Source organism: Rhipicephalus sanguineus, chromosome 10, assembly GCF_013339695.2.
Source record: "Rhipicephalus sanguineus isolate Rsan-2018 chromosome 10, BIME_Rsan_1.4, whole genome shotgun sequence".
Classification (NCBI taxonomy): domain Eukaryota; kingdom Metazoa; phylum Arthropoda; class Arachnida; order Ixodida; family Ixodidae; genus Rhipicephalus; species Rhipicephalus sanguineus.
The window spans coordinates 75,674,567-75,687,356 of NC_051185.1; the positions used below are offsets into that span (position 1 = coordinate 75,674,567).

The 12,790-nt window shown below is 45.3% G+C and overlaps 1 protein-coding gene across 1 annotated transcript in view; it reads left to right on the top strand.

Moving 5' to 3' along the window:
• Window positions 1–12,478, top strand: part of LOC119372141 (choline transporter-like 1) — an 83,549-nt gene extending 71,071 nt beyond the window's left edge. Inside the window, exons 17-18 of the mRNA XM_049419605.1 lie at window positions 10,350–10,442; window positions 12,342–12,478. Coding sequence (XP_049275562.1) covers window positions 10,350–10,442; window positions 12,342–12,440 — 192 coding nt within the window. The 3' untranslated portion in view covers window positions 12,441–12,478. The remainder of the gene's footprint in view (window positions 1–10,349; window positions 10,443–12,341) is intronic.
• The last annotated feature ends 312 nt before the right edge of the window (window positions 12,479–12,790 follow it).

The following is a 12,790-nucleotide window of genomic DNA, read 5'->3' on the forward strand; positions in this document are numbered from 1 at the left end:
ACAACCGCCAACATGCCAGCTCGAACATAAGTGGGAAGACTGACCCAAGAGAGAGGAGGATGGTTAGTTCCCTTGCAGCGGTTTGCACGCGGAACGTATCTCTGCACACGGCCTGCATCACACGCGCGGTTTATCCCTTTGCAGACTAAGTGGTTTGCACACGGCACGCACTCTTCTGCGGTTACTCCTCAACGGCCTATCCGTTCATCGCGCGCGCCTAATGGGCTCCGTTAAGCCTGTTTCACATGCAGCGATTTTGCTCCAAGAGCGGAGCGGCTGCCGTCGCGGAAGCCCAAAAACAGGTTTTTTAGAGCGACCAGTGGACGCGCGATCGCTTGCGGCCTGAATGTCCAACGAGACGGAATGTACAACGAGACTGAATGTCCAATAGTGGACATTCAGTCTCGTTGGACATTCCGTCTCGTTGGACATTCCGTCTCGGTTGGACATTCAGTCTCGTTGGACATACAGTCTCGTTGGACATTTCGTCTCGGTTGGACATTCAGTCTCGTTAGACATACAGTCTCGTTGGACATTCAGTCTCGGTTGGACATTCCGTCTCGTTGGACATTCCGTCCCGGTCACAAATTTCGCTTTTCCGTTTTCGTTCCACACATCCCAATATTTGCTGTGAAAATTTTCCGAATGTGCCCTAACATTTGCGACGTGCGTGAAAATTTGTTTCATCGTGATAGGACGTGGCGCTGAGACTGCGTATTACGCACGGCGCGTAACACTGCTCGATACCCAGTCTTGTACAAATGGCAGGGATATATATATATATATATATATATATATATATATATATATATATAGAGAGAGAGAGAGAGAGAGAGAGAGAGAGAGAGAAAGCGCAAAGGCACGAGGGAATAAAATAAGGACACAAGACGCAAAAAAGAAGTATTTAAAAATAAGAAAAAAATATTTAAAGGACTCCCTTTTGCACCAGTTTGCTCGTGTTCATACAACTTGATGCCTTTTCAACAAATCGAGTTCAAAGTTTGCGCTTTTCGTGCCTTTGTTATGTGCGTCCTCCCTAAAAATATGTACCTGTAACTTTACCACAGTTTAACAATTATGCAAAACCAATTAGCCCGGTACCTCACCTTGTTGAGTAATCTATTAGCTTTCAGTTTTTTCTCCGTAATCCGTTAGTTTTTTTTAAAAAAGTAATTGTAATCGCTGACGCTCTTGTTCAGGCCGGTTCTGAAAAGTCCTCAAATGATTTTAAACATCATAAAAACGGTTTTATTGTCGCCAACGATTAGCTGTATGCTATATGTTGTAATGAAAAGTTATTCACGCGAAGCACTTTGCAAAACGCGAGCAAGATTGCACGTCACTCTAATGTGATGTGACGTCACTAAAACTTTCGTTACGCTTCCTACGCAGTAACGTCGGTGTCAGTCGCGCTAGCGATGGGTCTCGATCGCGAGAATGAGCATTTATACAGACTTTGGAAGTGAATTAAAATATGTTCTAAACGTTTGCTGCGTGCAATACTTCGTGCTGAGCGTCCTTGCTTACAGAGAAAGCCTACAGCAGGCTTTTTATAGCCTCAAAATTTGGTGACACCACCTCTTTAGCGGCATGGTCTTTCCTAGACCGGCCTGCAGTTCTCTTGTAGCCGAAATGCCATGACATGTTTCCATCAAGGTAGTCAAAACTAAAACTGATATCCCACACTCAGCATGCTTCATAATCATTTCGTGGTTCTGGCGCGTAAAACCCAAGAATTTAATTTTAAAGGAAAATTTCCGCCCTAGCTTCTTCGACCCGCATTCTTTAAGAGGAGAGGAAAATTGTTCTAGGGGCTCGTAGAAAGCCAACAATCAAGCCAGGGAAAGCATAGGTACGTTATTTGTTGATGTTTTTAACTGTAGTGTAACGAATATGACCTAAATTGAAAGGACTTAGATGGCACGAAAAAGCACACTTTCTTTCGGTGGGATTCGAACCCACAACTTTCGCATTACGCGTCTTATGCTCTAACAATTAAGCTACGACGGAGGTCGCTCCCTCGTCCACTTTGTTGGGTATTTACGTGAGCTTGATCCCTGAGAGTGTTAGCAAGCGCAAATCGTCGCCGTAATTATAAGGTTGCGGGTTCGGATCCCACCGATGGAAACGGTGCTTCTTCGTCTACTTGGATTCCTTTGAATATGGGTTATAATTATTACATCGCAGTTAAAAAAAGCAACAAATAATGTTCCCAATGTTTTATTTGGCTTAATTGGCTGTTGGTTTTCTAACAAATAACTGAGTCTCTCGAACTATTCTTCTTTCGCACTTTCATAGCAAGGGTTTCGTCCTGCCTCGTGACGCTTTCTGGAAAAAATAGTGTTTCACACTCGCCGCCTTAGCTACGAGTGGTGCTGGTAACACTCTCAGGGTTAAACGCACATAGATACCGCACAGAGTGGACGAGGGAGCGCCCTCTCTCGTAATCTTTTAAGGGGCTGGGATGTCCGATTTATGACAAAGATAAACAGGAACAGCAAAGTATGCAAACAAACAAAATAAATCAATAAAGTAACATACTCAACATACATATGAAAACTAAAAATACAAAATAGAAATAAAACTAACAAAACTTGAAATTATAATAAATGCAGTAAAACGAATACGGAAACAAAAATACGACGCCCGACGCCACAGACAGTCAATATTTTCAAGACACAGAAAAAAAAATGCGATCTTCCGTTAGGCTATCTTAACCCAATGAATCGGTTGTCTGAGAAATTTCAAACGAGGGCACGTTTATCTCTCCTAAATTGGACATTCCGTCTCGTTGGACATTCAGTCTCGTTGGACATTCAGTCTCGGTTGTACATTCCGTCTCGTTGGACATTCTGTCTCGTTGGACATTCCGTCTCGGTTGGACATTCGGTCTCGTTGGACATTCAGTCTCGATGGACATTCAGTCTCGGTTGGACATTCCGTCTCGTTGGACATTCAGTCTCGCCGGTCACGTGACCCATTGGACATTCAGTCTCGTTGTACATTCCGTCTCGTTGGACATTCAGGCTCTGAATCACGCGCGATCGAGTTCGCCGGAGTTGGAAAAATTCGCGAGCGGCAGAGCGGCTGCCCAAGGTCAACCAATGGGGGAGCAGTGACGCGGGGAGCACGTGACCGTAGGGATGGAGACGAGAGCAGCCGCGCGCGCCGGGAGGAACTCGCTCCGACTCGGTTTCCTAGCAGACGACATTCGCTGCAACGAGCTGGCAGTGTAGAAAACGCCGTTCTTTTCCTTTTGTTGTCCTTTACTGCGCTTCCATCAAAGCAGACAAATCGTTTGCACGTGTCATTTTGTTCTTTTGTATTTTTATCGAATCGTGACACCAACATAGGTCCGGACAGGGGGAACCTACGACACTCCGCACTTGTTCGCAGTAGACGTTTCAGTTTTTTTTTTTTTTTACTACTCTGGTGCAGCACGTTCGAACAGTTTACTGTTATCTTTTCCTTTTTTTTTTAGTGGTCACGTACCCCGAAGACGACAAATGCCGCCGCCTCTTCACTGCAGAATGCCCATAGGCAAAAAAAAAAAAAAAAGAGACGAGCTCCTTCACAAACCCACAATGTCGTCGACTGGGCCGCTTGCATCCGCTTGCCGGCCCATACGGCGCACCAACGCCTAGCGGCATTCGAGAGCAAAGGTCACCGAAAGCCCTGTGAAAGCTTAAAACCCCAAGAACAAATTCTTTCTTTTGCTTTTCCATGGCCAAGTGTATGGGCGTGCAACATGACTTGCGTGGTAAAAAAAGAAAGCTGTAACAGAAATAAACGTGACTACTGAAGTTGTTTAATTGCACTCTGATACACTGCACATTTTCATTATTCAAGGTTTAGGCGCGTGAAAATCGATCACCGAAGTAGAAGGCTCGTGAAACTTGCAACCCAAGCGCACCAAAACAAGCAAGCCCGGAGAAAGGAAACCCGCGGATAACGGGCGCTTCCCACAACCATCACTGCGCATCGCAGAGGCGCGCGCCGCGCAAAAGCGGTGCATGTGAAACGAAGCCGCGTCCGAGCGTCCTGCTGCCGCTCGATCGCTGCGGGCCCCGCCGCTCGGTCGCTCGCATGTGAAACAGGCTTTACTCTTCTTTCGGGGAACTTTGCCTTAGAATGTACACTGAGCCATTTGGCCGAATAGGTCGCAAATAACTCTGGAAAACATAATACTACCGTAGGAAAAGCTGCTCGTTTCGCACTGTCGCAAGGGTCTATATATATATATATATATATATATATATATATATATATATATATATATATATATATATAATATATATATATATATATATATATATATATATATATATATATATTATATATATATATATATATATATATATATATATATATATATATATATATATATATATATATTGTAAAGACAGAGCGGTCCTCAGGCATGGGCGCATGCTCGCCTAGAGAAGCAGAGGAAGACGAAGACAGAGAATAAGAACAGCCGGCCCAGCGAACGGGCGTTGTCTCTTGTTTCTCTGCATGACGATGGCGCAGTCGTCGAAAACGAAGCCTTAAGCCAGACACCACGTGTGCTCGTGCTTCTTCGGCGTCCAGGGCCCGCCATCCTAGGAAGGCTGTCCACGCTTCCTCGGCCATGGAACCCGTCTACCTGCCACCGCAGTTCGGAGACACACAGTTCGGGGACGGCGTCCATGCCTCCTCAGCACCTCATAACCTCCCGGCGCTGCGAAAGCTGTCCGGGGACGGCGTCCAGGCCTCCTCGGCGGCTCCACTTTCCTTCACAGACGCCGCGCTGCCCGCCTACGACATGACACACGGGATCCCCCTTCCTGGGAACGCGGTTTACGCTTCCAAAGGCATGGATCTAAAAGCAGGGACTATACCAACGTCTGAGCCGCCAAGGGACGCCATTCACGCTCCCTTGCCCACGGATCTCGACGGCCTCAGTACAGCGACCGCCGCATACTACGCGGACGGTATTTCCTGCCCATCAGTCGCGGAGGTCTTGCATGCCCTCACGCAACTGTCGAAGCAGCTCGACGTCCTGGCGTCGACCAGCTCCGTATTCTCATCCACCGCTTCATCATCGGCTGTTTCAGCAGTGCCGGAGTTCCGAGGATTCCAGGATGACGCTGCCGTGTGGATTGAGACCATCAATTTTTTCGGCTCTCGCAATGCCTGGCACGACAACCAAAAGTGGCTGGTGGCTATAGACCGCCTTCGTGGTGGTGCCGAGGCATGGCACAAATATGAAGGCGTCAAGCAGCACTCCTGGCTTCAGTGGAGTGCAAGGCTCATCGCTGTTTTCGGACGGATTTGCCATGAAAACTGCGACAATGTGGCACCACCACATGCACTACGTCGCGCCACCCAATACCCAACACAGCCGCTTCCCACGGTACAGGTCTGTGTGGACGGAATCGGTGAGCTTACAGCTGTTGTCCAAACGGGAGCTCCACGTACTACACTGCATCGACGCCACGCCCCAGTCGCCCTCCAGCCTTGGTCCGAGGCACCCCTGCGCGGCCTCGGCGGGAGCGCATTACCAGTCGGTGCGCTGGATTTGCAGACACAAACGGAAGCCGGGAGCAAGTTCATTGCCGCCGTTCCCGTCCTCGAGGACTTGCACGCGGACATGGTTTTGGGAGCTGACTACCTCTTGTCTGGTGAAGTTCAGCTCATCATAGATGGCGGCCGAGTAAAGCTCCGCTCCTTCACTCCGAGCTTTTCCTCGGCCCCAAGTTCCCAAGTTGAAAGACCGCAGCCACAGATGTCCATCAGCGAGAGCATCCTCAGTGACCAGCTGCTGACACATCTGCCGACCCCACGGCAGTCATTGGCCGAGTGTGTCGCGAGTGCTTCGCTCAAGAAATTAATGGCTACCGCGGACACATTTATCGAGGATTTGCCTGTTTTGTCGGGATCTGCAAGCCGCGGCATGGCCGAGGTTATCGATGTGCCGCCGGAAGATGAAGCCAGCATCGGCCCTTCCAGCCGCCTGGTGTGCGATTCTGCTGACGACGACGGGCAGCTCATTCTGACCGCCAGTGTACAACCTGAATGCCGTACGGATCACCACGAGGTGGTCTGTGTCTACGGGGGACCCTACGCTCATCCGTCGGATGGCCGCGGTACGGAACCCCCAGAGAGCATCTTTGTTCTTTGCAGTTACGGAACAGCGGAGTGCGGTGGTGGCCGCGTTGAAGCTACTGCGCCAAACCATGAAGTCAGGTCTCGCAGCCTGACCGAACTCGCAAGCATCCTTCGTTGGGAAAGTATGTACCTGCTCAGCCCGCTGACATGAACAAACATGGGTTGGAGGGAAGCACGGAACAACGACGACGTAACCTCATCGTAGGCGTGCGACGACCGTCACGACACAGACAATGGCGTCCACCAGAACCATCATCGCCCGACTTCCAAAGCAATTTAGTCACAGCGTGGCTATGACCGGCCACCGCGCGGCAGCCAATGCCGCCCGCCAGAAGCATCAGTGCTATCGATGATGGTTCAGGGGCCAGGACCTCCGGGAAACGACCACCGCCAGAGAAAGTCCATCCTTTAGGAGCACTCCATGATCGTGATCGCAGTGTGGCCGAGTGTAAAGACAGAGCGGTCCTCAGGCATGTGTGCATTGAACAAAGTATACAAAACAGCAAAACAAAACTGCAAACTGCGCACAAACCAAAAGAGATCCGCGAAATTCGTACAGTAGTTTATATGGACATAAAGGCAGCAGGATAATCTCGGTCAAACAGGGATGAAAATAATACAAATAAATAAATTAGATGCAAGAAGCGCGCAATTAACCACGAAACTGTACCGCAAGCCCACCGACAGACACAGGTACTTACATTTTGAAAGCAGCCACAAAAGGCATTGCAAATCGAGCATACCTTATAGCCAGGCCTTACGCTTTAAGCGAATATGCTCAGAACAGTCTGATTTTGATGCTAATTGTAACCGATTACGCACTGCACTTCTTCAACAGAAATATCCGCCGAAGTTAATCGATGACGCAGTAAAGCGCGCCGACGCATTAGACAGAACAGCACTCAGCAGAACGAAGGAAAATGCTAAGACTCGTTCACAGATTAACTTGGTGTTAACCCATAGTGCATCGGCCCCTAATGTCGCAGTTATTCTTCGAAAACACCACAACATGCTTATGCAGAGCGAACGTCTTACAAGAGCCTTTCCAGAACCACCCCGTGTTGTCATAATTTGCGCGATTTGTTAACTTCCTCTAAAACCAAAGGCAATGACAACACCCACATGGTTGGTTGCCATCCTTGTAAAAAGCCCCGTTGCAAAGTGTGCGCTCACATGACAACGGCTACCCTGGCAACCAGCACAGCGACTAACTTCAAGTTGAAAATCAGGGGCGATTTCAATTGTGACTCAGCGAATGTGGTTTATTTGCTTGAATGCTCCATCTGTCATATACAGTATATAGGTCAAACTGAAACTGCCTTTAGGTACCGTTTTAACAATCATAAAGCTCATGTGCATGCCCTTCCTCACTTACCAGTTTCGAGGCATGTCACCGACGCAGGCCATTCCTTTAGTAATATCAGAGCCACAATACTTGAATCAGGTTTTAAATCACATCATGAACGCGAGGTTAGAGAATCATTCCTAATTCATAAATTCAAAACTCTGTCTGACGGAATGAACGAGAGCTCGGGTGCACTTGCTTGCATTTTGCCTTGTTAATCACTATTTTATGACAACGTATGTTGCTTGCGCGCGGTTCACTATTTGGCTATCATCGCGTACGCAACGCCTGCGGCCTGTGTCACTCATTATTTTGAACGTACATGCTTTGCGCGCTTCTTGTATCTAATTTATTTATTTGTATTATTTTCATCCCTGTTTGACCGAGATTATCCTGCTGCCTTTATGTCCATATAAACTACTGTACGAATTTCGCGGTTCTCTTTTGGTTTGTGCGCAGTTTGCAGTTTTGTTTTGCTGTTTTGTATACTTTGTTCAATGCACACAAGTTTCTATCTATCTAAGATGTGCCATACTATTATTGTACATTGCCACGTGCATTGTGTATAACCACGTATATATCTTGATTTGTAATATCGCCTGTCCAAAAAAGTGAAAATCACTTAGTCTTGCGATATGGACGCAAGCGCCTTGTATATATGCCCTGCGTGGCATCTCTAACCATTCACTCTGACGAAGGCAGGCCCTCCTGCCGAAACGTTAGTAAAGCTTGTTTCGTACGTTTTGTCTTCCTTTCTCGACTGCATTTCCCACCGGATCCATTGAACTTCATCCTCGCATAATTATATATATATATATATATATATATATATATATATATATATATATATATATATATATATATATATATATATATATATATATTCTATATAGGTGTGTGTTGTGTGTGTGTTGTGTGTGTGTGTGTGTGTGTGTGTGTGTGTGTGTGTGTGTGTGTTGTGTGAAGAGGTCAGATTGCAGTTTCAATGTGAAGTTAATGAATTCATTTTGAAGAGTTAAAACATCACAAGTTCTTTTTAATGAATTTTTTACCTGTAGTATCATGCTAAGCTTATTCTTACCCGTGTAGGCCGACCACACGCTCTTTACGCTGGGGTATGTCATGCCAGTTAATATTTTTTTTTTTTAATCTGAAAACATTGTTTTCTCCTATCTATTATCGCACGCGCTTTATCCTTTGATTTAATGTGATCGGGCTTCATCCACAACGTTGCACGTTTTCCCACCACTCGGCGCAGACCGTGCCGGGAAAGTTTGCAATTGTTTTAGGCTGTTCCCCTAAGACTGCGGCGCATGACACGAGTCATTGAGTATGTTCTGGAGTTAACGCGAGTACCAGCGATAATGGTCGATGGTCGATCATGCATGTTTGAAAGCGCACGTGTTCCGCCGATGATCAAATTATTGACGACCGACGACCGGGCTCGTGGCTATCCTTGTACAGCGAGTATTGCTTATACTTTGATGCACATGTTTGCCCATAATGACGTTTATTTCACCGTCACACCACGTGCAGTGTTTCACCGCCACAACCACGTGCAGTGTTGTCAGCTAGTGAGCGCAACTAAAAAAGGAAACTTGCAGAAGTTGACTGCTTCAGAAGAAGCTAGATCATCACGCAGCAATGATCTAGCTGCGTGATGCGTGAATCCCTGCGTGAATCCTATATTGAGAGTTAAAATGGAAAAAAATATCATTGTCCCAAAACTGTACCTTAACGAAGTTTCTTAAACTTGCATTTTCCGATAGGTTTTTCATGATATTGGGGAAAACAAAAAAAAATTAGCTGTGATCTTTTTCTACCTACTAAATTTTGCTTCAGCGCTTTCCGTGTAGCTTACTTAGCCGATTCGAAAGCAGTGACAATCATCCAAAAATTTCTCATACAGCGCACTAAAGTAATTAGTCAATGAACAGTGGTCTTAAACATCGAGAAACGCATAATACCTGTCATAGGCAAGCTTATTGTGACTGAGTGGTTTTAATAGGTTTTTCTTCTATTTGCACATTTTTCTTTGCAATTTTTTGTTGACTTCTGGCTGCATAGTTAATTGATTTTATAAATTCACTGATGCAGTGTCTAAATGTTTCATTCTCTGTATACAAAACTACTACCTTTATTACATCTAGGTATTGGTTTATACGCACGTGTTTGTTTCATATTCATGTATCAAAACTTTGTTACAAATACAGTAAAATGTGTGTGTCGAAACTTGTGCATATTCAGTGTGTTTATGCTATGCAATTAGGATATCCATATCTTCACAAATTGGCATGTACGTTATATACATTTTATAGTCAGTGATACAGGCGTCAGCCCAGTAAAGCGTCTACATTGCTGCTTTTTGTTATTGTCATCGCATTACCTGCCGTGCTATTATGAATTTCAACTTAATAGATTAGGTTTTATTCATTCTTGTGCCACATGAACTTGAAGGCATGTCACAATTGTTGCAAGAGGATTGGCGTCCAAGGATTGGCGGATGGGAACAAAAATTGCGTTTTCCTAGCATATTTTATCCTATCGTCAAATGAACGCCAAACAACTCCCCCCCCCCCTCATCTTCCTTATATTGACACTATTCCAAATGACATCTTTATGCTGGAAAGTTATAACACGTGTTCTTCGTTAGTCAGCAAGCATGAAGAGAACGCTCCTCGCTGCAGTATACACACCTTGCCAACGCAAGAAGTCTTCACGCATACTATTCCAAGCTAGCCTCTTAGGCTACATGCCGCGCTTTATACTAGGACTTGCCTTCACGACGCTGCAGCAAAATATGCAACTGTCTCATAAGCGACATTACCAAAAGTGTGATATCGTTTATTTGCAGGTGGCAGTGGACACTTTGTTTCTCTGTTTCAGCGAGGACTGCGAACAAAACAATGGAGTCACTAAGCCGTATTTCGTCACGGATTCCCTGAGCGTAAGCTGCACCAAAAATTTTCACAAATTTGTCCTAATGTCTGCATCGTACAGTTCCTCAAAATGACATTTCCGAAAGAGAATAAGTGCCAGTGGCAGCTCTAAGGAGCTCACGACAGGCACTGAAAATAACCAGAGTATAGAGGTTCTACGATATTAACTGTATCGTAGGTGACAAATTGTATACAATGGTTTGAATATTTTTACGTTTTGGATAAGTTTGAGTGGTACCGCCAAAGTCGCCAAGTCGCAAAGATGCAAGATATCAGGGAGGCTAATAAGGATAAATGACCCAGATTTTTATAAAACCCCAACTCACGGAAGAACACCGTAGACGTGTACGTGTATCTAAAGTGAAGGCAAGAATTAATCAAAATTGAAGGTGTGCGCAAATAAACGAATCTGAAGCAACTGAATGCAGTGCGGTCAAGTGTCTCTGTTTGATCTCATGAAACGAGTGACCTCATTTAATTTTATGCTACAAACCTATGTTCACTTACTGTGACGTACGTTCTCTAAAACATGCATAAATTAGTCAGTAGCGAAAATTGCAAATCAGGAGCATATGTGTCTTGCCCGCAGCGATGTCGGAAGAACAATAGTTTTCTTTGTTTAGCGGGTTCGCATTTTTTTGTAATGAAATAGTGTGTAAGGCTTTGATAGGAACAAAAAGAAATCTAAATGAAACCAGGATCCTGTGTGCTAAAACTACGATATCATTAGGTGACACACGGTACTTGGCCCACCCAGTTAATTAGAAACATCGAAAGGCTTCAGAAAAATCTCAGATTTAATTCTCTTAGAAATGGATCATGGAGGTCCATATTAGTCTGGCGCTGCATGTCCAACCACCTAGTGGGTGCGCCGCAAAACATATTCGTTGGTAAGCTTTCCGCGCAGTTTACGATACAGACATACGAGATGTAAAGGTTACAAAATTATGACGCTCATAGCACAAGCTCTCTCGTTCAACAGAAAAAGAGGCTGGTGGCGCGCGTTACATTTCAACTTTGTTGACACTGTAACATTTTTATTTGTTTTTGCATGTAGCGTGCAGGAGTTAGAACTGCTCGTAACGTTCCACAGAAAGCGGTTCTGCTCGCTTTTGCTAATGACATATCTTAAGGCGTGTTTGACGCCGCGGTAGCCCAGTCGTTACGGTGTTACGCTGTGGACCCAAGAGACGCGGGTTCGATCCCGGCCGCAGCGGTCACGTTAAGAAAGAGGCGAAGTGCTAGAGTACTGTGTATCTGATGGCAGTGCGCGTTAAATTAACCCGGGGGGTCTAAATTATCCGAAACCCTCCACAACGGCACCTTTAATAACATAAGTCGCTTTGGGGCGTTAAACCACACATACCAACCAACCAAGGCGTGGTTGCGCTCATCGCAAGCAGTTGCAGTGTTTCACTTGATATAGGCTCGATATTTTTAGATGATAATATATGAAGTCCGGAAACCAGTGAATAAGGTCAGTTGCGAATCATGCTGTAGTTCTTGCTGTAGTTACGCGAATGAGGCCAGAAATTGCATTGCTTCTGTTCATCTGCAGGTACTTTGTTCTCTCTGCTCTGTCAACTTATGCCAAATAAGTACTTTAATCATGGTGTGAGTGAAAACGCTTGAGCATGTAATTTTTATTGCCAAAGTTCCGTTCAATTCTTACAATAGTACTACCCATCGTGGTAAAATTGATTTACTTGAGAATTGTTATTCACTGCTGCAGTTGTCACATATGCTATAAAATCTGCAATTTGACGAAGAGCATGCGGAAGAGCAACATATCAATGTAAGCGTGAACATTCCTTAATACCAAAATTTATAACATGTGCAAAAAAAATCTCTGCAAGCTAGCACGTACGATAACTTGACTTTGCTGCTATATTGTTTCCACCATGCAGGCATTCATGCACGCCACCAAGAACGACCTTCAGGACATTGCAAGCACCAGGGTGACATCATATGACGATGGTACACACCGTGTGAAAACGGATTCTTGAGAATAAGACTTATTTTTGAATAAATTGTTGTGCACTCAGCAAGCGCGCTTCATTAGAGCTCGCATACACTGGCCAACTTTCACGCGTGTTATAATGTTTCCTCGGCGCCTTTGTTCACGGGTGCAGGAGCTATCATGACCGAATCTGCTTGTTTTGCTCTTGCCACGAATCATGTTTCATCTTGCCGGCGGAACACGGTTTCACTTAGACTCCTGCAGTACGTGTGGTCTGGGTTTATTTAACGCTGATGCTTAGCGGATTACCTTGTCTTATTTGAGTAAAGGGCTACCATGCAAGCGTAAGGTCTTTATGCCGTTTTTGCCGAGCTGTCATGATTTACTTATCGTAAT